This window comes from Ursus maritimus, unplaced genomic scaffold (assembly GCF_017311325.1).
Source record: "Ursus maritimus isolate PB19 unplaced genomic scaffold, ASM1731132v1 scaffold_15, whole genome shotgun sequence".
Taxonomy (NCBI): domain Eukaryota; kingdom Metazoa; phylum Chordata; class Mammalia; order Carnivora; family Ursidae; genus Ursus; species Ursus maritimus.
Window position 1 is genome coordinate 6,303,601 of NW_024423897.1, and position 26,133 is coordinate 6,329,733.

The 26,133-nt window shown below is 41.1% G+C and overlaps 1 protein-coding gene across 5 annotated transcripts in view; it reads right to left on the reverse strand.

Moving 5' to 3' along the window:
* The window catches only part of DOCK2 (dedicator of cytokinesis 2), a 407,128-nt gene that overhangs the window by 371,595 nt on the left and 9,400 nt on the right, over positions 1–26,133 (reverse strand). For 2 of the 5 annotated variants that reach the window (XM_040630308.1, XM_040630307.1), the window contains exons 2-6: positions 24,801–24,888; positions 14,040–14,123; positions 3,464–3,504; positions 2,308–2,363; positions 1,720–1,816 (exon numbers count right to left, since the gene is read on the reverse strand). In XM_040630308.1, the coding sequence (XP_040486242.1) occupies positions 1,720–1,816; positions 2,308–2,363; positions 3,464–3,504; positions 14,040–14,123; positions 24,801–24,888 (366 nt within the window). The remainder of the gene's footprint in view (positions 1–1,719; positions 1,817–2,307; positions 2,364–3,463; positions 3,505–14,039; positions 14,124–24,800; positions 24,889–26,133) is intronic. The other 3 variants (XM_040630309.1, XM_040630310.1, XM_040630312.1) reach the window with 3 other exon arrangements.

Here is a 26,133-nt window from a genome sequence, read left to right on the forward strand (position 1 = left end):
AAAACTCTCAGTCAGCAAAATTCAAGGAGCTTCCCAGATGGTGAACGTATCTATGTGCAGGGAAAGTGGCATGCCTAGAGAAGGCATGGAAGCTCTGTGCTCACCCCCACCCTAGTTCCCTTAGCTGTATATCTCTTCCATATGGTTGTTCCTGCATTGTAGCCTCTTTTTTTTTTAACATTTTTTTTAAAGATTTTTTTTTTTTTTTTGAGAGAGAACATGAGCAGGGGGAGAAGCAGAGGGAGAGGGAGAAGCAGACTCCCCACTGAGTGGGGAGACTGACATGGGGCTCTTTCCCAGGACCCTGAGATCATGACCTGAGCCGAAAGCAGTCACTTAACTGACTGAGCCACTCAGGCGCCCCAGCATTGTGGCCTTTATAGTAAAGCAGTACTCATAAGTATAGCTCTTTCCAGAGCTCTGTGAGTTGTTCTAGGGAATTAGGAGACCTGAGGTGCAGGTGGAGAGGAATGATGAACCCCAGACTTTGTACTAAGTTGGGACAGAAGTGTGGGTAGCCTGGGGACCCGATTCTTGCAACTGGCATCTGCAGTGAGGGCAATCTTGTAGTTTGAGTTCTTAAACCTATGGAATCTGAAACTGACTCTGGAAAGTCAGCATTAGAATTGAATTGAACTATGGGGCATCTGGCTGGTATTGGAGAATTGGAAATTGTGGTTGGAATGGCATGGCATGCTGTAAAATTTCTTACATAAATTATTTAAGTTTACTAAAAAGGGAGCCGATTTACGTATTAAGTAAATATTATACAGGTGGTATGCAGACACGGCAGGAATCATGAAGGTGGTATTGGAATACCAGAGGTTTAAGGTTCTTGTATTTACTAGGGTAAAGGGCACGATGGATTTGATATTCAAAGATTTCTTAAGGGAAAACACCAAGATTCCACGGTGTAGGTGTATGTGATGTTTAAAAAAGGGTAGTGGAGATGAATAATTAAACCACTTGAGCTTCAAGTTACTGTTTTCCCCCTTAACTTTCCTAACAACTTTTGGGAAACTTATAGAATTAGATGTGCCAATTACCGTATATTATGAAGTGTTCGCATGGGAGTCGACATTTATGCCCATAAAAGTTAAGTCTACAAATAGCGTGTATACGCCAGCAGGTGTGCGCAGTGCTGTAACAGAGATGCAGTAAGCCTTGGTTGACATTTTCACTCTAAGCTTAATGGTTTTCTTAACTAATTGCTTTCATTAAGAGCTTTAGAAGCATCAAAGGAGGATTTAAAATTAGATTTGCTTCAATACAGGGAAAATACATACAAAATGTGCCCTTTGTTTTTCCAGGGTCAAAGCTTCCTCATAGATCTAAGGACAATAGCCATTAGTTAATTAATATATGAGAACAGTATTTCTCAAGGTATTGTCAGCAGACTGACAAATCAAAACCCCCAGGGTTTATTAAAATGTGGAGTCCCATGACAGGAAGCTTTATTTTTTAACAAAAATTTTTGCATTAGTTTTAAAACCGAAGGATCACATCAGACCCCCATTTATTATGACTGGGTTGCAAGCTCGCTGTGTGGCTTTGAGAAAGTTACCTAACCTCTCTGGACCTCGATGTACTTATACTGTTTGTTCTACTATGTCACTGAGGCTACCTTGGCCTGCCCTACTCACAGCCAAATTCCAGATCTGAACCAAAGCAAAGACCAAAGGAAGCTTCCATCCCAGGGAGCAGGGTTCTGAGTCTCACCACGTAGAGCTGTTTCCAGATGCTGCCCCATTCCCAAAGTGTCGTTGTCACTTCTTGTGCCAGAGGAATTTCTGCAGGAATGATGTTCTCGATATTTCTATTTAAGGTGGGAGACAAAATTGTGTGAAATTGAGACCCAGGTGCTAACAAGATAAAATGCTGGCAAATTTACATTAAGCTGCAGCTGCTGAGAGGGGCCTTGCTGGCAGGAGACTAAACCGCCTCCAATAGCCACACCAATTACATTATGCAAATGCAAGGAACTTCCTTTTTAATGTTCTCCTTCACTGGGGTGGGCCCTTCAACTCATTATTCAGGATTAACCGACTTTAATATAGTTCAAAGGCAGCTGCCGGTGAAAAGTTTGATTCTCCAAACTTCCTAATACCCCCTCAGAATCAGATCTGAACAGAAATCAATGTGGATTAGATCTCCCATTGCATGAGGAAAAGGAGACACACAAATGAACGTGGGCACGGGAGCAGGGGATCAGCTGATTCACATCTACCAACTCAGACTTTCAAAGCAGAAAGGACAGAGACATCTGTGAGCCATGGGAGGGTCAAGTCTGTGAAGAATGACAAATACCTTCTTTTCTCCACTGTCACTTCCTTGATGTGGATAAAGGATTTAGGGAAAATGCCCTGTTAGGAATAAAATAAGATAAAATAAAATAAAATGACATATCCTTACAGGTACAACTGACCCCAGGCCTTCATGGTTTTTCCCAAAAACCACTGACAGGTAAAACCCTCAGACTTTACAGGAATAATTCATTCTCTTACTTCTACTTCTCACCAATGCTCTACCGGTTGTTCTAGATCCCATAATTGCCCTAGATCCCATAATTGCCCTAGATTCCCAAGAGATGCTCCAGTCCCATTGTGCACACTCATCCTACCAGATGGACAAGACAAGAGCGCATGAAAGACTCACTCTAAGTGAGACAAGGCGCTCTGTCTCTCCCCTGTCCTGCCCAGTTCCAGGAAAGCTGTCACCCTTCACAGTCATGAACAGCTGGAACGTCAGGCCCTAAAGCAACAGCATCCTTGGTTGCATATGGGCTATTTTGATATGAGACCTATTTTCCCATGAATTTACTTTATTGTTCTTTGGAGAGCAGAGTAGGATCATGCTTCCCAATCAACATGTCAGGGAGGAAGGAAGAAGTGTCTTATTTCCTTGTCCCCTAAGCTTGGCTCAATTAACAAGAGAAGCTTAATAATTACTTGGAAATTCCTTCATAAATTAACCAGGGTGCACACTGGAGGCATCTGCTTCTGCACTAGACACCATGAGCAATAAGACCAGTAAAACAGGTGGCAGCTCTCATGGAGACGATGGTATAATACGGAGTTGGAACAAGTGAACTCCCTGAAGGCAGGGACTGGACTTTTCTCTGTGAGGTGAGGAAATGTTGAATGCCCCCAAACAACTCTGGAGAAAGGCAGCAGAAGATAAATTTCAAATAAAAACATGCACAATTCCATGGGGACTCACGGGAGAAATCATATGTAATTGGCATATCAGGAAAAGTCGGAGGGAAAAGAGAGCTCCAGAGGTTAGCCTTAAAGGGAAGGGAGTTGAGGCACAGCAAGTGCCAACGTGTAGAGCACAGGACACAAGGGAAGAGAACTGAGACAAGTGTGCTGGGGAGTTTTGGTGGGAGATAATTGCCCAAAGGGATTGCAGCCTCATGGAAAGACATCCAATACTGTTTCAAATAAAAACAGATTGGCCTTACCTGTAACATTTTGTGCTTTAGGAGGTATCCCCTATACCAATCTGCAAAGAGAAAATAAACAGGTCTCTTATCTATTCCTACTGGTTTATTGCTGGTTTTCTTTGTTGTTGTTCTGCTTGTTTTTAACTAGCAAAGAAACTACTGCAAAGTGCTTTAGACCTTAGGTACAGATCCAAGTCTGGAAGCCCCTAGGCTTCAACAGTCTGTTGAATTCATTGCCAACATCTCCAAAAAGCATCTAAAAAGACAGGCATTTCACACAACAATGTGAATTTCCTCCTTTTGAAAAAATAGGAGGCCCAGGGATGGTGGCCAGGGCTTCCCCTCAGCCACAGTTGGCTGATGGTGAAGCACAGCTGGTCCCATTAGACAAAGCAGGTGCCTCCAACTCACCAGCGTCTACTCAGCCTTTCACTTATCTCCATTACCTGCCTGGGCCCTGTGTTCATGTGCATGTTTCAACCTCTGCCTTAGAGACACAGAAAGGCTGAGGGAGTTCGGCAAACATCCTAAAATCATACCCACAGTTTTAACAGCAGCAAACGGTGTCTAATATGTGATTTGCAAAAGTTAGTCATTACAAAACAGACAAGTTCAGAGATGGGTAAAAGGACAGGAATTTTAAAAGATTCTTCCCTTTGCAAGAACATCAAAAATGATTCAGTTAACAGAAGTCCAAATTACACACAGCCCTTGATCAAAATGAGCCTCAGTGTAGCAAGTATTGATGACTATAATGAGTCCACTGGCCTTTGGAATGATTCAAGCACAGCCAAGTAGTGGCATTTGTCATCTTTGTAAATAAAAAGTGTCTGTCGGGAGCCTCATTAGCAAACCCTCATTACTGGGCTGACAGATTGTTGTCGAAATATGTTCTCAACAGACATACGTGCAAGCCCCCAAACAAACAAGTTAAAATGCAAAGTCACCCTTCATAGTCATGAGCCAGCTTGAAGGTCAGGTCCTAAAGAAAATTCTAAAGCAACAGAGGCCCACAGTGGCTCCTATTTTAAGAAACAGAAAGAAAGGAAGGAGAGGAGAAAAGGAAGGAGAGAAAAAAAAAAAAAACAGAGAGAAAGGAATGGAGGTCAGAGAGAAAGAATCTCAGGTTTGGAATAAAATACTGTTCTAGGTACTCGTCATACATGAAGTCTTTTAATCCTTGTACAAACCAGGAGGTAGGAACTGTAATTATCCCATTTTGCAAGAGTGGCCTACCTGAGGAAGAGAGAAGTTAAGTAACTTGCTCAGGGTTACACAGTTAATAAGTGACGGCATCAGGTTTCAATGTAAGCAGCCATCATACTGTGTTTCCTATCTGATGGAGGAAGGAGCATGGTGGTTGTCAAATATTTCCTTCCCCCAATATCTGAATCCCCATGATCCCACTAAGTTACTTTCCAGCTGAATACTTCCAGTGCTGGAAACTTCACGAAGCATCACATTCTATGTTTACACTCCTCTAGTAATCTGTCTATTAACTGCTGGTAATAATTAACCGTTAACAATAAGATTTATCCTTCCTGAGTGTGTCAAGAATTCTGTTTTTGCTTTGTTTCTTTCAAATTATAAATTAATCTTCACAACAATCCTCCAAAGTAGATACTATTATTGCCTCAGTTCTGCAAATGAAAATAGAGAGGCACAGAATGATTAAGCAACTTGCTCACAGTCACACAGCTAGTGGGTGATGTAACTAAGATTTATATCCAAGCATCTAACCCCACAGAGATGACACTCCACAGCCTTGCACCATAACAACTCCTTTGTTTGCAGTTCTACCCCATGCCACCAACTAGATATAAAAACATCTTTGGAATATTGCTAGCTACCATTTATTGACTACCTAATGTATGCAAAGCTGTATGCTAAGTGTTGTACATGCATTTTCTCATTTAGTCCTCATATCAATACTGTGAGCTAAGTATTATCATTCCCATTTCATAGATGAAGAAACCGAGATTCAAGTCAGTTGATGTACTGGGCCAAATCACACAGCCAGGATTCAAGGGCAAATCTGAGTGGCTTCATAGCCAGCCCTCAATGCTGTTCCAACACATTAGCCCTTGTGTGATGAATACATATACAGAAAAAGTTCCCTTGGAGTACAAATACAGACAAGGGTCTCTTAGTTGCAGTGACCTGAATCTACTTGGTGGCTAAGGCCACCAATATCTACCGGAGAGTAGAAAAACAATTAAGGGACAAACAGTCCCTAGCCAAAGCTGATGCCCACATCTGCATCTCCATGACAGGGGCCCCATCAGGGTCCCTTGACCCCCTGGTCCAGGGTCATTGCCTGCTTAGACCCTTGAGACTCAGTTACTTATACACACCTTCACACCTTTTCTGATTCTCAGAACTTCAGCTCATTCCTGAGCAAGGAATCTACTGACTGTTACCTCAGCATACTGGTTCCAAGATTCAAGTTCAACCAACCCTCATGGTTCACCTATTATGTATACAACACTGGGCTAAGTGCTTCAGAAATAATCCCCTGTGACCCTTGATAGGAAGGGCTTATTACCACCTTCACTCGCAAGATGATTATAACAGCTCGACTGCATCAGGGCTGTCTTTAGGACTTTTTCTGACATCTCCACCCCTGGTAGGTCATTGGCTTCCATGACTCCTGATATCAGCTCCTTAATCTGGTTACCTGCCAGCTGTATCTGGCTATACTCCAAGACCTGACCAGGCAGATAATAACAGCTGGCATCCATAGTAAAATCCATGACAATGAACACCATGATCAAAAGCAGGCTGTGTAACACAGCACTTGCCATATCCCAGGACTTGCCCCCAGGCTGAACACTCTCTCCAGTTAAATAATAACAACCCCATCCAGGAGATAAGCACTTCTGTTTTTAATAGAAAACTCCAAAGTGCATCCTGGGGGAAGCTGAGAACAAGAAAATATTTACCATTCTTCTGGACAATTGTGAAGTACTAATTCCTCAAATCATCCTCCCTTCTCGCATCTCAAATACCAAAATGAAATGTACCTAAATTCTCTAATCAGCAGTTGTGGGGGTTAAGGACAAAGTTGAGGAGAGAATAAAAATATCCCAGGACATTAGGAAAAAAAAAATCCATAGTCTAAAGATCCAGTCTCTGCTATCTATAGGCAGCATAATTTTTGGTCATGTCACTAAAGCCTCAGTGTTTACGTCTATAAAATGAGGGAAATAACATGTACCCCACAGGGTGTTGCAAAAACTATTTTTTTAAACATGATTATGAAGTAAACACACCTAGTAAAGGTATACAACTTTGGACAAGAAGAAAACATACCAATTCAGGGTAAGTGTTACCTATAGCATGGACAAAAAGACAATAGAATAGGGGAGGGATAAACAGAGGGTTTCAATTGCATCTAAAATTTTTATTTCTTAAAATGAGTGTTATTATTTGCTTATTGAGTGGTAATTGCCTGAATGTATTTTACTTTCCTACATGATTGAAATATCTAACGATATTAAGATCAAACAGAAGCTAGTAGTTTTCAGTGGTTAAGGGTGCGATCTCTGGAATCAAAGCCTGGATTTGAATGGAGATCTACAGCTTACTATCCGTGTGATCTTAGACAAGTCATGTGCTTCTCTGAACCTCAGTTTCTTTATCTGTAAAATGAGAATAATAATAGTGTTTGTTTCATGAGACTAAAGTTAGATAAGGAATTCAGAGTTTGCCCAGTGCCTGGCATATGGTAAGTGTTCAAAATTCAGTAAATACCATTCTCTCTTTTAAAAATCAACAATCGTCGTCATCATCATCATCATCAACAGCAACAACAACCGGAGAAATTTGGGCATATTTTCTATTTTATTTCCAGAACCCACAGATTTTGAATACTATCACTTTTTTTCAGTGATTTTTTTCAGTCATTTCAGCATATTTCCATGACAACAAAGTAAAGGAAACATGCTCCAAATTTAGTAGAATGGATGATGATTTGGCCTCATCCTCATTCAGAAGAGAAGAAAACTTCACTTTCACATGACCTATCTCTAAAGCAGACCCAAACAAAGGCCCATCTCCCTACATAGTGGCACTTTATTTATTTTTATTTAGATTTTACTTATTTATTTATTTGACAGAGAGAGAGAGAGAGAGAAAGAAGCAGGGGGAACAGCAGGCAGAGGGAGAGGGAGAAGCAGGCTCCCCGCTGAGCAAGGAGGCTGATGCAGGACTCTATCCCAGGACCCTGGGATCATGACCTGAGCCAAAAGCAGATGCTTAACCAACTGAGCCACCCAGGTGCCCCACAAAGAGGCACTTTAAAAAGACACCCTGTCAAGTGCTTATAATGATGCCTTTTTACCCTAAAAGCAAAGAACTTAGATCACTCTTGATGGAGTTGAGTCCAGAAGCTGCTACATGGCTCTGGGTATACCCTACTCACTAAGTGGTAGATCCAAAACTCTCCTTGCAGAGCTCTTTTCAGCTAAACCAAGAACGAGGTAATGTACTTAGAAACTTGGAAAGAGCTCCAGATATTTTTAAGTGAGAAAAGCAAGTCTTGAAATGGTATGTACAGTGTGGTCCCATGTCAAGGAAACAACAAAAGCTATGCCTTACCTTAAAAAGCAAAAGCTTCTATGTCAGCCTCCCCCATCACACCTTCCCTTTGTTTCATTTTGCAGTAAACACAATTCAAAAGCTCCTTGGGAACTTGGGAACCCATTCTCTTCCTTCTATTAGTAGGCCCCCATGACCCAGACAAGTGTATATATCAGTAGGTGGAAAGGAACTTTCCCTGTCATTCCAGAAAGGAAGCAAATATTGAAAGGGGAGCAGACATTCCCTCTGAAGGGCTTATAAAGAAGAGTCTAAATAAGCAAGGCTACCCCCAAAAGCCACCCTCCTACCACAGTCCATGTAATTAGAAGAGAGAGAGACAAAGAGACGGAGGGGTCTTTGGAGGTGGTAGTTGCTGCCTTAGGAGTGCTTGGTATAGCTTCCCTACCCCCAAGTCAAATCCAAGCATGGGGGTGCCTTCAGGGGATTTACTCCTAGGGACATCTGCCGTCCCATTCCCCAGCTACAAGACTATTCATGCAGGGCACTGGCTGATCTTTGGGTTTGTTTGATCAAGGAACACAGGGAATTGGAAAGAAAGCACCCCAAACTCCTACCCACCCCCAACCTGTTTAAATTTGAGAAGGAAGGGCGGCATTAAACTGGATATAGGATTGAAGTCTTCTTTCGAAATGTCATCAAATATCAGGAAAGATGTCAACCAAATGTGACTGAAGGAAGTGATTGAAGAAAAATCACACTGGTTTTTTATGTCTATCCCCCATGAAAAGTTCTGACTGCTCAATAAACATATGTATTTTCCACATCTAAAATCAGAACATAGAACGTTTATGCAGACTCTGGGTAAAAGAGGCAGCCTGAGAGGTGTACTATGGACCAAAATATAAGCATGAAGATATCTAAGGCTTAAAAACAACAGATATCCTTCTGAACTATTTGAGTTTTCAACACAACAAAATATGATCTTTATAATAAAAAGTTAACCAAAATGAGCTCTAGTGAAAGGAAATTCATTCATGCCTAAGGTTCCAGGTCAGGTTTTTGTCTTCCTCATTCATCCAGCTGAGTATAGGCAAGGAAGGGCTGGCTTCACCCATTCCAGGCAATCAGAGAGCCAGCTTCCAGGCTCTCTGGGCCATATTGTAAAGATATACACCTGCCAGTCTCCATGTAGCTCTATATAATGGTGGGAGGGATGGAATTAGCCAACACAGAGCACCTAAGAGTTAGGCATGGTGCTAGACAGCTTCCTACTTTCTCTCACACTATCCTCATAACAAGTCCAAGAACAGGCAATGGTAACCCATTTCACAGGTGAGAAAACTGAAGCTTACCTACCCAGCTAGTGGGTAGTGAAGCAGAGAATAACTTTCTGATTCAAAAGTCCATGGTCTTTCCACTCCTTTTTTGGTTTGTTTGTTTGTTTGTTTGTTTGGGGGGAGGATTTAAATACTATTGGGGGTGCCTGGGTGGCTCAGTTGGTTAAACACCTGCCTTCAGCTCAGGTCATGATCCCAGGGTCCTGAGATTGAGCCCCATGTCTAGCTCCCTGCTCAATGGGGAGTCTGCTTCTTCCTCTGCCCCTCCCCCTGCTCACACACTCTTTCTCCCTGTCGCTCTCAAATAAATAAATAAAATATTTAAAAATTATTGAAAAGTACAAAGAATAAGATAACCACTCATATTCCTACCACCTAGAATTAATCATTGCTAATATCTGGAGATAGGTGCTTCAAATCTTTAAGACTATTATTTTTTTGTTTAAAATTGATATGGACTGTTACAAAGAATTTAAAGTAAGCAGAAAAGTGTAAATATAAGAACTAAAAGAATTATCCTGAATCCCATTATCCAGAAAAAGGAAAATACTTTAAATATAATTTTAGTCAACTTCTCATATATATTTATACACACAGGGTGACAGATGGATAAATAGATAAAATATAATTTTTAAAATACTCTCAAAAAAGTCAGCATATAGTAAAGACACTGCATAAATAAAAATCTCAAATACCAAACTTAATCTTATTTGTACTTAATAGAAGGAAAAGAAATGAAGTGAAATTGAAGGAAATGTTGAAACTTTGATTAAATATTTCTTCTTAGGGGAACCCTCATGCACTTCTGGAGGGAACACAGACTGGTATAGCAGTGCTGGAGAATAGTATGGAGGATCCTCAAAAAATTAAAAATAGAACTACCCTATGATTCAACAGTTGCACTATTAGGTATTTACCCAAAGAATACAAAAATAGGGGCGCCTGGGTGGCTCAGTCATTAAGTGTCTGCCTTTGGCTCAGGTCGCGATCCCAGGGTCCTGGGATCGAGCCCCACATCAGGCTCCCTTCTCCACTGGGAGCCTGCTTCTTCCTCTCCCACTCCCCGTGCTTGTGTTCCCTCTCTTGCTGGCTGTCTCTCTCTGTCAAATAAATAAATAAAATCTTAAAAAAAAAACAACAACAAAGAATGCAAAAATACTAATTCAAAGGAATACATGCACCCTGATGTTTACAACAGCATTATCTACAACAGCCAAATTATGGAAACAGCCCAAGTGTCTAGGAACAGATGAATGGATAAAGAAAATGTGGTACATATAAATATATATGTATATTTACTCAGCCATAAAAAGAATGAAATCATGCGATCTGCAAAGACATGAATGGAACTAGAATGTATTATGTTAAGTGAAATAAATCAGTGAGAGGAAGACAAATACCATATGACAAATACCATTTCACTAATGTGTGGAATTTAAGAAAAAAACAAATGAGCAAAGAGGGGGAAAAGAGAGAGAGAGACAAACCAAGAAACAGACTCTTAAGTATAGAGAACACACTGATGGTTATCAGAGGGGAGGTGGGTGAGGGGATGGGTGAAATAGATGATAGGGATTAAGGAATGCACTTCTCATGATGAGCACAGGGTGTTTTATGGAAGTGTTGAATCACTATATTGCATACCTGAAACTAATATTGTATGTATATTAACTATAATTTAAATAAAAATTGAAAATAAAATAAGATAAACATTTCTTTATTAAAAAAGATTTCCAAAAGCTCCTTTAAAATAAAAATAGTTATGAAAAGCATTAAAAGATTGAAGTGATTATGATTTTTAATTGTAATATTTTATTTCTAATTGATATTGACCAACTCTCTGTTATGATAATATCATAAAATTAATCTATTCCCTTCTCCTTACTTCTCGATTTTACGTGTTTTTTTTTTATATTGTTCACTTTCCTAACAAAAACATTTCTTGGTATTCATAAATATTGTAACATTCAATACCAGTCTCTATAAATCGATTCATTTAGACCCAATGCTCACCACTATTTCCTTTTATCACAACTTTTTAATTCTTGTATTTTTAAATTTTGATTCATCTCTCAATTGGCTGAATTTTATTTTTCAAGTACATTTCTGTAAAAGCATTTCATGGGCACACCCAAGTTCTTTTTATTACACCATCCTGACTCATTTTTGACTAACACTGTGGTTTTCACTTTTTATATTTGCTGGTAACAGGTTTTCAATCAGAATCAAAGGCAGAACTCCCCATCTGCAAAGCAGACAATACCAGGCCTGATCTCAGAGACTGTAGCTGTTGAAGGTCCTCAGGGAAAACTTAGGGTCCCATAAATTCCAGTTAAATCTCCATACAGATATGGGTGTAGGCATGGTAAGTCCTGCTGTTTTGTATACCAATGCTTCAGATACATAGAATCACGTTAACAGACTTCCGAACATTGAATACGTATTTGCAAAGTATACATGAATTGGCAATCACTCACTAAATTAATATGCCCAGCTCTTTCCAGAAAGGCACTGTGGCCACTTATTACAAGGATATATTAGAATAAAACTAATAAAATAGAATTAAAAATGCAAAACCAGAACCAAAGAGGTTAGTAACAAGGACACTAATCCCAAAGACAAATAAAAGTGGCTCAAGTCAGCAAGTGTGGCCTTTCTGAAGATCAGGCACCAGATCAGGTCAAGGAACAGAAGGCTCTGACTAGGCAACTTGTGTGGTCAGTTTACTGCCCTTAAGCTCTTTCTCCAGGAAAATCACATGAAAAGAAGAGGAATATACTTGTCTGAATCTCAAAATGTGGAACACAACAAATAATCACTGACAGTAGGCGCTGTCTTGGTAGGCAAGGGGTGGAAGAAAGAGTGTGGGCTTGCATGCATAAGGAGGGATACATAGCCATGCCCTCTGTGTGACCCTCAGAAAGTCATTTCTTTTCCCTGAGTCTTGATTCCTCACTTGCAGCTATGAGGCCTCATGCCTGTTTCTCAGGATTAGCATTCCGCAGCACCTAAGAGACACTGCGGAGAGCTGTCAAGCTGTTGATATTTCACTCTTCTCCCTTGTTAGATACTTACAGTTTGCTTATTTGCCACTGGGTAGAACGGGATTTGTAAAAGATGGGTTGCCCTGAGGCAAGGGGGCTGGGTGTTTGGAACCATATCCCTTCCTTCCTGCCCCAGCCTTATTCATTCTGTGTGTAAAAGGTTTGCATAGGGCCAGACTGGGATTTTTAGAGGCCTGGATGCTAAAAAGTTCATCATTTCACCTCATATACAACCTAAAATAACAATAATATTAAAGGATAAGATAAATGTAAGGAAGGTGAACAACATTCTTGTTTCTCCCATGATGACTCCTTTAAAGCTGTTTTGAGATATCAGATATCAAATACTTTCCCCCTCACAAGAGCTCTTCTGCTTGTTTTTTGGTTTGCGTGTGTGTGCATGTCTGCTTGTATACACGTGTTTGTATATGTGTATCTATACGAACATGCCTCCCGTGTTTATGTTTCCATGTGTGTGTGTGTGCGTCTGTTTGTATATGTGTGTGTATATGTGTGTATGTGTGCGTGCGCGTGCGCACCGATCTACAGAATTGCCTTGGAAGTTACACATAGCGGATCTGGCATTGGGGATAAGACCTGTACTGTGGGTTGCCCTGAGGAGTGACCAGACTAACACATTATAAGGAAGTTAGTGTAGTGCCCCCAGAATGTAGTTAAGAATCAAATGCGGCTAGTTCTGTAGGCAACATCTTTCCTCTGGCTGGCTATTTCCTCCTTCACAGCAGCATGCCTGCTTCCTGTCCACCACTCACTCCTGTCCTAGCACAAGAGCTCTCTAATCTGAGGGATTAGTTGGGGGGGACGGATGGGCCTGGGTGCTCAGTCCATTCACTTCTTTCTTTCTTCTTGCTTGGCCCAGCTACAGGAAGGACATATGCTCTCCACACAGTAGGATTAGAGACAGGGAGGGGGAGAACTGTGGAGGTCCTGCTCTGCCAGTGAGGACTGGGAGAGCCTGCCTGACTGTGGATAACAGATTGGCAAGCTCATTTGGCTCTTACACCCAAGCCATGCTCCCAATATCAATTTTATCAGTGACATAGGTGATATATTGATTTATAATGCCCTGCCTTATGGGTCCAAGGCCATTAGCTTTTCTGCAAATTTTAAAAAGCACCCCTACCACCACCACCACCATGCCCAATAGACATTTGGCTTCACAAGAGGATGGCACCTCTGTGGGAAGAAAGGTGCCCAAGACAGGGCTCGCAGTTTAATGCAGGATATGAGTACTGCTCCCAGGACCAGGTACAGTGCCCATACCACACAGTTATACATAGCAGTTCTTTTGGAATCAAGGGTATAATTTACTGAGCTCTTCAAAACCCTAATAGTGCTGATTTCCCTTTATAATCTTATTAGTATTAATACTAAGAAAGGCCCAAATAGCCCCATGGCTATGGTAAATGGATAGCACAACAAACATCAAACCCCACAAGTCAGGCCTTTGCTATTAAGCATAAATTCCTAAAATAACAAAGCATTATTTTCAGTAAATTCTAATTGCCAATATTATCAAAATGTGTAACAGTCCACACACAGTTGCAGGTTCCAAGAGAGGGCTGGAGGTGCTAGGTATGCACTGCAGATGTCCCAACACCATCAGCCAGGGGGCCTAGCATCCATGGGTCACCTGAGCCAATGACTCACCTCCGCAGGTCTCCTGTATTCGCACCACATCACCAATCTGCAGGGAGAGCTGGGGGGCTCCATTCCCTTGAAAGTTGTATATAGCTGTGAAATGGAAGAGAGGGACAGCATGGTGAGATCTCTGGATACTGAGAATCACTGCTCCTCCCTGCTGTCCCTGAGTTTACCTGACCCCATGCAGCCTACATGGGTTAATAAGACCAATGCAGAAACCCACTGCCTACCGCAGGAGTCAATGCAGGCCTAGTCTGGCTGCTAAAGGCCTCCACTCATTAACCAAACCTGACCCCTTCCTTGCATGACAAGGAAGCTATTGATATCATCTACCATAGGTTGACCTCTCCCAGTACACCAGGCACGTACTCTGCACATCTTCTCATTCCATTCTAACAGTAACCCTGTGAGGTATAAACTGCGAGCCCATTTTATAGATGGAAAACAGAGGTGCTAAGAAGTTAAACGATTTGTTCAGTCTTCAGGCCAGGAAGTGACAGGAAAATCAGTATCTAACTTCCATATTCTCAATCACTATGATGAGGTACTTGCTGCTCCCCAATTACTCCCTCCTGGTGACAACAGCCTAATATTCAAGGATTTTCCCTGTCTTTCCATTTCTATTATCAGTCCCTGGGGAGCAGTAGTTGGCTATAAACATTCAGAGTCCCCCCTGTGCTGTCAGAACCTCTGTTAATCACTTAGAACACAAGATCATGGGTATCATTGTAATGCACAGGCCCCATTCAGCACCACTTGCTAAGTGAGGGCCAGACCACATTGTTTATCCAGATTAGGGATGCAGCCTACTTCCCAAAAGCTGAAATGGAACCACCAGCTTGGGAGGTTTTCAAGAACAGAATAGTCCCCAATGCATGTGGTTTAATTTAAGGAAAGACTCTCAGGAGGGTGGACAGTATGATCCTAGAATGTTGTCATCATTCATTCATGCAGCAGACATTCAGTAAGTGGGTATGATGTGCCAGGCACATGATAGGCATTGATCTTGCTCTTTTGGTGAACACAGAAATAAATATAAGTTTACAAAATATGAGACATGTGAAAGAGAAAACAATAGGGCCTGGCAGAGAGTTATAAGACACATCAACTTTGGTTGAGGTGCTTAAGGAAGGCCTCCCTGAGCTGCTACATGAAGTATTTGAGCAGGTCAGCTATGGGGACAACAACAGAGGAGCATTTCAGGAAGAGATAACGGTAGGTGCAAAGGCCCTAAGGAAGGAAGACACTTAGCATATGCAGAAGACCATCAAAAGAAACCACTGTGGATGGAGTATGATAAGAGAGGAGAGGGTGACATAAGATGAGGCTGAAGAGGTAGGAACCAGGTCAAACACAGCCTTGTGATGAGTTTGGGTTTTATTCCAAGAGAATGAGAAGCTGGAGGGATTTTATTTATTTATTCGGGAATAGCTTTATTAAGATATAATTTGCCCTTTTAAAGTGTATAATTCAATGATTTATTCACAGAGTTGTGTAGACATCACCATGAGTAATTTTAGGAAAATCTCATTACCTCAGAAAGTTCCCTCAGCCCCAAGTGGCCACTAATCTACTTACTGTCTCTACAGATATGCTTATTCTGGGCATTGCATATAAATAGAATCATATAATATGTGGTCTTTTGTGACTGACTTCTTTCACTTAGCACAATGTTCTCAAGATTCATCCATGTGGTAGTAACTGTAGCAACTCAATTCACTCCTCTCCCATTGGTCCTCAGTTTCCTCATATGTCAACAAAACAAAATGCATTCAAAAATTCTTCTTTGGGTGACTTCAGCAAAAATGGCAGAGTAAGGTACTCCAAGTGTCTGTCCTGCTAAAGCAGCAATGAAAAATCTGACAAAAGCTCTCAGAATCAACTGTATGAGAACTCTGGAAAACAGTCCACAGTTTATAGCAATCAAGCAAATGTTTAATCAAGAAAAAGGCATCTGAAACCTGGTAAAGCTTTGTGGCATTTTAACTTATTCTTGTCCCACTCCCTGCTCCCCATCTCAGCGTCAGTTTTGAAAATGATATTCCATATCCTTTGTGTGTGTTTCTAGAGCCAGAGGGAGCAGAGAGGACCTTGTTCTACGACGCTGTATTTGTCTCTTTTTATCTGTCTGTGGGCTCCCTAGAGGACTAGAGCTATGAGCTTGCCCTTCATTATTATTTATTATTTATGTTTTTGAGGATGGAGAGGAGAGGAAATGAATTGAGTCAATGGTGAGACTACCAGGAAGACTCCGGATTCCTCTCATTTAGTTCAATCTGCCTTCTGCCCTGTTTGGTCACATGATTCATCAGCAACAAGCCTCTATTTGGTTTGGAGACCACTGGGATTAGAGAGACAGAGCAATGGACTTTTCATGGGCCTTTCCACATGTACTCTGCCTCCCTCCAATCTCCACACAGCAGCCAGTGCAATAGTCAGTGCAATGGGATTATATCACTCCTCTGCTTAACTAACACCCTTCAGCCTTCCATCTGCTGGCATACATATGAACAAAAGATGGTCTATCCATACAATGGAATATTCTTCAGCCACAAAAAGGAACAAAGTACTGACAGTTGCTACAAGATGGATAAATCTTGAATGTACAACACCCACATACACCAGCGGATCTAGAAGGCTATGCACAGGTCTGGACACATGCTAAGAAAATATGGGGAAAAGTCCTAAACTCTCAACTCTGATTGACCTTCAAGCTCCATATTGGCAGGAAATGCAGGCTAAGGCAGAGTTGCAAGTGGTCTGGCTACATGTTATAGGTATGCCCCTACCCACACATACAGAGTCCAGCTACAAACACCAGATTTTTTACTTTAAACTCCAGTCATCTGGAGATTTAAGTGACCAGTCTTCACAAAAATACTTTAGAAAAGTCACTAAACAAACAAACTACTACAGCCTATATTAAGCAGCTGCAACCAGTCCTGGCAAGGAAGAGAATCTGACATCTCAGTTAGCACATTGGAATATTCAAGATATCCAGTTTTCAACATAAAAATTATGAGGCATGTAAAACAATAACAACAACAGCAATAACAAGAAAGAATGGCCCATTTACAAGAGAACAAAAAGAAAATAATAGAAATTGCCTACAGAAGGACAGACATTGGATTTATGAGACAAAGACTTTAAATCAGTTGTCTTAAATATGCTGAACTAGCTAAAGGAAACTATGGGCAAATAACTAAGTAAAACCAGAAGATTAAGTTCTCATAATACAGAGAATATCATTAAATAGATAGAAATGACAAACTAATAAAATGGAAATTCTGTAGCTAAAAAGTACAATAACAAATGTGAAAAACTCATTAGAGAGGCTCAATAGCAGATTTGAGCAGGCAGAAGAAAGAACCAATAACCTTGAAAGTAGGTCAGTCGAGATTGGCCAGACTGCAAAACAAAAAGAAAAAAGAATAAAGAAAAATGAACAGGACCTAAGTGACCTGTGTGGGACACTATCAAGCACACCAACTTCGCATAATGGGAATTCCATAATTAGAGGAAAGAGAGAGAAAGGAACAGAAAGAATATTAGAAGAAATAATGGCCAGAAGTTCCATTTGATGGAAGACATGAATTTACACACCCAAAAAGCTCAGTGAGATCTGAGCAAAATAAACACAAAGATATCCACACTGAGACATAATTATCAAACTGTCAAAAACCAAAGACAAGGAGAGAATCTTAAAAACAGCAAGAGAGAACTCATCATGTACAAAGACTCCTCAATAAAATTAATAAATGATTTCTCTTCAGAAACCACAGAAGCTAGAAGACATATTTAAAGTGCTAAAAGGAAATAAGCAAAAACAAAAACAAAAAACCTCAACCAAGAATTCTATCTCTCACATATTATCTTTCAAAAATGAAGGAGAACTTAAGAGATAAACAGATATAGAGGTCCATCGTTAATAGACAATTGGAAAGACAAGTGCATAAAACAATAATTATAAATCTACAATAATGGGTAAATCATGTATAAAAATGTAATGTGTGACAGTAACAACAAAAAGGGAAAGTTTTTCACAGAAGCAGAGATTTTGTATACTATTGAAGCTTAGTATTAACTCAAAATATATTGTTATCATTATAAGATGTTAATTGTGAACCCCAGATTAATCCCTAAGAAAATAACCAAAAGGTAAAAAAATACAGAGAGAAGTAAATGAGAAAGGAATCAAAACAGCAAAATAGGAAAAAAAAAAACCAGACAAACATAAAAGAAGGCAGTAATGAAGAATTGGGGAACAGAAAAATATTGTAAGATATATAGAAAACAAATAGCAAAATGTCAGAAGAAAATCCTTCTTTATGAGTATTTACATTAAATGTAAATTAATTAAACCCTCCTGACAAAAGGCAGAGATAGACAGTAAGGATTATAAAACAACAACACCACCACTAACAACAAAAACCGACCATGATCCAACTATATATTATCTATGAGAGACTCACTTTAGATCCAAAGACACAAGTTAAGTTCAAACTGAAAGAAAAAATGTTCCATGCACATGGTAACAAAAAGAGCACTGTAGTGGGTATACTAATATCAGACAAAACAGACTTTAAGTCAAAAGTGTTACAAGAGACAAAAAAGAGCATTATATATCGGCAAAAGGGTCAACACACTGAGAACATATAGCAATTAGGAATATATGTCCCTAATAACACAGCACCAAATGTATGAAGCAAAGATTGACACAATTAAAAGGAGAACTAGGCACTTCTAAAATAATAATCAGAGACTTCAATATCCCACTATCAATAATGGATAGAAAAAGTAGGAATAAAATCAATAAGAAAATAGAGGACCTGAACCACATTATAAATAACCAGACCTAACAGACATATACAAAATACTCTATCCTACAACAACAGAATATACATTCTTCTCAAGTGCACATGGAACATTCTCTAGAATAGTCCATATGTTAGGCCACAAAACATATCTCATACATTAAAAATACTGAATTCATACAAAGTAACTTTTCCAACCACAAAGGAACAAAGCTAGAAATGAATAACAGAAATAAAACTGGAAAATTCACAACTATGTGTAAAATAAACTACATATGCTTTTTTTTTTTTTCTCTTAAGTAGGCTCCACGCCCAGCGTGGAGTTCAATGGAGGGCTCAAACTCATCACCCTGAGATGAAGACCTGAGCTGAGATCAAAAGTTGGACGTTTAACTGACTGAGCCCCCCAGGCACTATACTCTTAAGCAGCAAGGGATCAAAGAAGAACTCACAAGGGAAATTAGAAAATATTTTGAGACAAATGAAAATGAAAACACAACCCACCAAAACTTACAGATGGAATGAAAGCAGTGATCATATCAGTGAAGGGGGGCCTTCAAGAAGAAATGAGATCAGAACTGTCCTCAAACATAAACAAGAGGTATTTGTAATGTTGCTTCACTATGTCCCAGAGAAGGACATTCTCAGTTGCCCTTTTATGTTGTCTTTACTACTACTACATGAGATAGCTACTATCCCCATTTTACAGATGAGGAAAATAAGGTTCAGAGGGTTTAAGTGGCTCACCCAAAATCTCTCCTTACCCTGTTGGTGGTAAGTCACACAGCCAGGACTCAAATCCAGCCCTGTGCCTTGCTCATTCTCTGTACCTGTTGCCCCCCACCCCCACCCCACAGAACCTAGATGATAGGTATTTAGGTGTTCACCAGCCCCTGCTTCATGCTTCAGTCTTGCCACATTCTCTAAGGGAAAAGGAGGAAACTTACAAGATATTTAGTCCAAACACCTGTACAAACCAGCCCTTTCACCAAGAGACCAACTAGTCTTCATAGGTATTCATAGTAATGCAAAGTCTCCATCCTGAGAGACGATAAAGCTTGGGAGCCAAGAGTCTATCTGGAGTCAGAGAGATGTGGCTCCTGAGCCCAGTTCTACTCTTTGTTGGCTCTGGCCTCAAACCCAGAGGCACAGCCATGTGATATACAGGCTTTGTCTTGCACCAGGCCACCCAAGCAAGAGAGCATTGGAGGCTAGTACCCAACCTGTGATCTACTTGCAAGACCTGCACCTTCTCTGGGCAGGGGAGGGGTGTTTTTATGTAACCCACACAAAATCATTGTAGGGGCCAGTGGAAGCCTGCCTGAGCAGCAACTTCACCTCCCTGAGCCTCATTTTCCCCAACTATAGAATGGAGGAGATGATAGTCCCTAATTTGCAGGGTCCTTAGGAAGCTTGGCTGAGGTTAAGACACGGAGGGCTTGACTGGTGTCTGGCCATAGTAAGTTCTCAATAAATGGTAGTAATTTTTCTCTTTATTAGCATTATAAAACCTCCTAAAGCAATCTATTCAGAAGAACTCCGTCAGAGCTCTTCTTTAGGTCACCTTTAAATCTGCCTCCCTGCAGTTTGCAACAAATGACACCGTTGGTCAATACTGAATAAAATTAATCCTGTGTTCCAAAGCAAACCTTGAGAAGGCCCTCAGGGGACACAAGAATCTCTTCTACTGCATAAACAGAGCATGTTTCTTCATTCCCTTTACACTTGGCCTGATTTCAAACCCTGTCCCCACACAGGCTGCTGACATTTGGACACACTCCAGTTGTTGGTGCCCTAACTCAGATTTTCCACTCCCTGTCTCTCCAACCCCAGAAATCTGGCTAAGAACATGGCTGTCACAGGCCTGGGCAGGGCCAAGGAGGCAACTGAGGTTTCTAACAGAAGAAAACCATCTATAATATGAGTTGACCTCTGAAGCACTAGCAAATTTAGGTCTGTCCATCAGACATTTGGAAGGTGGGGAGAGACTCTTTTGTTCCTGTCTCCTCCCCATCTTTCCTTAGAAATAGCTTCCTTGTTCTGCCCAGCTTTGTCGGGTAAGAAAGTTCCAGTCAATCAACTTAAGATGTCTTGGACATATCTTGAAACCCGGTATTCAACATGAATGAACATATTCATTCCAAAGATTCACGTTTTATGAAAATGAAAGTAACTGATATTGCTGTTTAATATATAAATGTATTTCTGCCTTTGCATAAGGGCCTTTGTTCTTAAGGCTCCATTTGGGGAAAAGCAGACATTACTGACAAAGGAAGTGGCTTTGCATACCAATACCCAATTCTGTTAAGTTTTCTAAATGACTAACAGGAAACTTTGAACCAGAATGCCACTGTTTGCTAAAGTTTGATTGCTTATCTATGATCCTCATTTGAGTTATTTCTGACCAGTATAAAAACAGATCACCTTCTTCCCTATTCCCTGTAGGCCTAACCACTGTCAACTTTTGAATGAGGGATGAAAGGGGCAGAAAAACACGAGGAAGATATAGGACAAATAATAAGTAAAAATCACTGAAATCATATCCTGCTCCACCCTGTTCATGCCCCCTCAAGGAAGACAGACAAGTGGCGAGTGGTAGGATTCCCAAAGACAACCATTCTAGCTTCCCCTTTCATATGAGGTCTCCAGACACTAGAGAATATTGACATATTCCCATGACCTCTCCCTGTATCAAAATCCTATACTTCAGGAACCAAGGCAGCAGTTGGTTACCTACAAGCCCACTCAGAGCAAAATACTTATAGCTGAGGACCAAACGGATGTTTAAAGTACCAGGGCCATCTGGGCTCATTAAACCCAATGAGGACTCTCATGTTGGAAATCTGAGTAGGCAAGCCAGTGGAAGCAGCTACTTTGAGACAGATGAGACTTCCAACAACCATAGAAGTAGAATCCACTGATTAGCCACCAATTCTATGTAAACATATTGAGATACACTGCTCATCAGGAGCCCAAATTGAGAGAAATAAGGAAAAAGTAAACACCACTGTTACAGCACACAGTTCATAGAAACAACTAGGGTGGGGTCTCTGTAGTTCGTGCAATGTTAGAAGATAAGTACAATGTTTCTCTTGGATTTATAGATGAGGAAACTGAGACATAGGGAGGGTAAACAACTTACACCTCATAACTTTGATTGACAGATAGATAGATCCAGAAGTCTACCTTCTAACTACTATACACACTACTTGCCACCCCCTCCAAATGGTAAATGCTTATTAGGCATATATTATGTACCAAGTATATATGATTTTCAATAGATATTCATTTGCACATCTACTAGTGGGTTAGTTACTATTCTGGGTACTGGAGTGACAGTGACAAGTAAGACAGATAAAATCCCTAGCATTCTACAAGTATCATCTCCTTTCATCTTCACAGTACTCCTCCAAGGTATTACCCTTACGTAACATATGAGAAACTCAAAGAGAGATTGAGAAACTTGCCTATGACCACACAGCTAAAAAGTGGTAAGAAGTGAATTCAAGCTCAGATCAGAGTCCAAAGTCCTTGCTTCCCTTACCAGCCGATTTCTGATGTTATAATTTATTGTGTGTTTTTGTGTGTGTATGTATATATGTAGGTATGTGTGTGTATGTGTATAGTGGAAATATATACTTTGTGTGTGTATATATATCCACACACACACATATATATGTATATAACTATACATATATATAGTATTTACACATATACCATACTTGTTCATCTCCTGTCTTTCCCAGCGTCAGTGAGGGTGAAGACAGTCTGCCTTGTTGACCACTGAATTTCCAGTGCTGAAACAACACCAGGCCCACAATAGAAGTTCAATCAATATTTACTGGGCTTTAATAAATACTTGTTGAAATGAAGGGATGTGAACATGAAGGGCAAGTATGCCCCTTCTTCTGGCTAAACTCTTCCTTGAATTTCTTGAGATAACTTCAGGAGATGCTGACCCAGCTTGGTTGCCAATTTTGATTGTAGCCATCAAGTGCCCTGTGACTTTTAGGATGGATTCATACCTCATCTGGGGCCCTGCTCTTTGCTGACATGTTTGAAAACAAAAGCTTCAGCAAATAACAAGTGTTAATAGAGTTTGGACAAGTTGATGCCTCTGAGAAACAAAAACAATAATGAAGAAAAAGAATGCAATTGTCTGAAGCTCACTTCTCTAGTCCCTGATCTGGGCTTTGGAGGGTCTCTACTCTAGAGTGGAAGTGAACTAGCTTTCAATTCGAGTGAAACGCACTCAGTGAAAATGCACAAACAGTTTGCCTGAACTCTCTGGGCAAGGTGTTGACAGGCTCAGCACCAAGGCAACATCCTGATGTTGCATCAGGGAAGGCAACGGTGATGACTCAGCGAAGCTTCCAGCAGCAAGGCCGGAGCTCACATCCAGTGTTAGTCAGTAGCGAATAATGTGGGAGAATCACAGACTGAGGTAACCAAGGAGGAGGGGCTCCTCCACAGACCAGGAGAGGAGAGAGGAATTATAACCTCTACTGACCCCCTTTCTTTATACCAGACACTATTCCAAGAGCTTTTGCCACCTATGTAATCCTCACCATAATTCTTGGGTACAATTATCGTCATATCCATTTTACAGATGAAGAAATTGAGGTAGAGTAAGATTGAGTGAATAGTCCAGGATGACGTAGCCAGGAAGGAGCCAAACTGCATACAAATGTACTCGGTTTTTAGTGAGTCAAAGTGATATGTCCAGCCAACAAGAGAAAGTTGGAATTGCCATGAGTTTTCTAAAACAATGATTCTCAACTAAGGACAGTTTTGCCCCCAATGAATATTTACCAATGTCTGGAGACATTTTCGGCTGTCACAATCTGGAGGGGGTGGGGGGCCAAAGTGAAGGAGCTCCTGGCATCTTGCTGGTAAAGTTCAGGGATGCACCTAAGCATTCTACAATCCTACAAACATCCTACAGAACAGCCCCATAACAAAGAAGTATCTGGCCCCAAATGTCAACAGTGTCAAAGCTGATGAGTACTACTCTAAAATATCATGATGGGATTCACTCTTTCCTTTTCAGTGCTGCTATAGGCACACACACACACACACACACACACACACACACACACACTCACACACACGAGTTCATGCATTCACATGCTAGAGCTGGAAAAGTGGCTTTATGATGAAATCAAGGGCTGATATCTTCAGCCCCTCACTTCCATTGCAGGGAGTGTCTGGCACTCTGCTGAATCCTGCATGTTAGAGAAGTAATGTGAGAGGGGATAGCTCCTGCTGTCCTGGAGCTTTTGTGAAATCTAGTTGAACAGAAAAAATGAACCCACAAGAAACAAGAAATGTCTTAAAAATAAAGGGCTCAGCTGTGGGCTATAGAAGCTGTGGACTCTCAGAGGAGAGAGATCAAGAGGGGCCCCATGAAGGAACTGAGACTAGAAGGAGAGGGAGGGGGAGAGCGAGGGCAAGGGGAAAAAATGCAGTGAGAGCCCCTGAGGAGGTGGAGAAGAAAATGGTAAGGGCAGGGAGGAGGGAGAGGAAATTAACTTGATGTGTACACAGTCCCAGTAAGGGACAGAGGGACCATGTGAATAGTCCCAGTGTGAGAACTGTGGGGTTTGGGACAGTAGCCAACTATAGGGATCCAGATATTTAGGGAAGAGTTCAAGAACACCCCGTTTATTGCTGTGCTGCTCTCATAGGACCCAGCCTTCTGACAGGGAAGGTTTAGGGCTGAGGAGATGAAGGGAAGATAGGGCAACTCAGTCCGTCTGAATGTTATGAGGCTACCAGAAAGTGAAAAACCTCCAACCCCTGTCACCTCCCCATCCCTATCCCCCACTCACTCATTCATCTACCCACTTATTCATCTACCCACTTATCCAACCCACTCAACCACCCACCCTCCCATCCATCCATCCACCCACCCACCCATCCATCACCCAAACAACAATTACTAATTGAGCACCTGCTTTGTGCTGGAGAAGAGCAAGAGACATTGTCTTGCCATCGTGGAGTTTACATTCTCTGGAAGAGCCAAATAATTCAAAATGAAGCTGCAGTGAAAAATGATAAGGGTGATGGCAGAGCTATGATAACATGCCCAACCTGTGAAATGGGGACATTAGTACTAATAATGATGTTGCTTGCTTCCTCAAGCAAAGAGAAGAAAGAGAGATTACTACTGGGTCGTAAGCTTCCTGAAGGCAAGGACTGTGTTTTTATCAGGACCAGCTCAGGACCATCACTTAGCACAGGCTTATTGAATTTAATTGATATGAATAGACAATAAAAAGAGTTCTCTTGGGGTGCCTGGGTGGCTCAGTTGGTTGAGTCTGCCTCTTGATTTCAGCTCAGGTCATAATCTCAAGGTCGTGAGGTTGAGCCCTATGTTGGACTCCACACTCAGTACGGAATCTGCTTAAGATTCTCCCCCTCTCCCTCTGCCCCTCCCCCCCACTTGCACACACACTCTCCCTCATTCTCTCTCTAAAATAAATAACTAAATCTTAAAAAAAAAATAGTTTTCTTGGGATGCCTCGGTGACTCAGCCAGTTAAGCATCTGCCTTCAGCTCAGGTCATGATCCCAGGGGCATGGGGTGGAGCCCCATGACAGACTTCCTGTTCAGCACAGGGATCCTGCTTCTCCCTCTCCCTCTGTCCCTCCCCCTGGCTCATTCTCTCTCTCACTCTCTCTCTCCCTCTCTCAAATAAATAAATAAAATCTTTAAAAAAAATAGTTTTCTTGTTCTTCACAGCTCTCCAAACCAAAAATTTACACCTTGGGCAGAATGCCTTAGCTGTGTCTATTGTATTGGTTTACTAAATAATTACTAAGTACTTTTATCAGGTCCTTACTTAACTCACTTCCATGAACAGACCTTGATGACACTGAAATGCAAAACTGCACATGTGCAAATTTGCAAGAAGAGAGTTTATAGCTTCCACTGGATTCCCAAAGGGTCCCAGGTTATAATAATGCTTAGTTTCTCTGATGTACCATGCTCCTGCTAGTGCCTTACAACTGGATGGACTCAGACTTGACCCCAAAGCAGCTCTGCCCTCAGACAATATGCTATTCAGTAGGAGAGATGACATGTGGTTACATAACTAAAAGACAAGGTACAAATGAGTCTTCAATAAAACAGAAGAGGTACCTCCAGGATTGAAGTTTAAGAAAACTGTCTGAAAGCGGATGCATTTCAGTGAGACCTTGAAGGTCTCAGCTTCCCAGTTTCCTCATCTGTGAAAGGATGATAAAACTACACACCTCTCAGGGTGCTTAAACATGGTACCACAA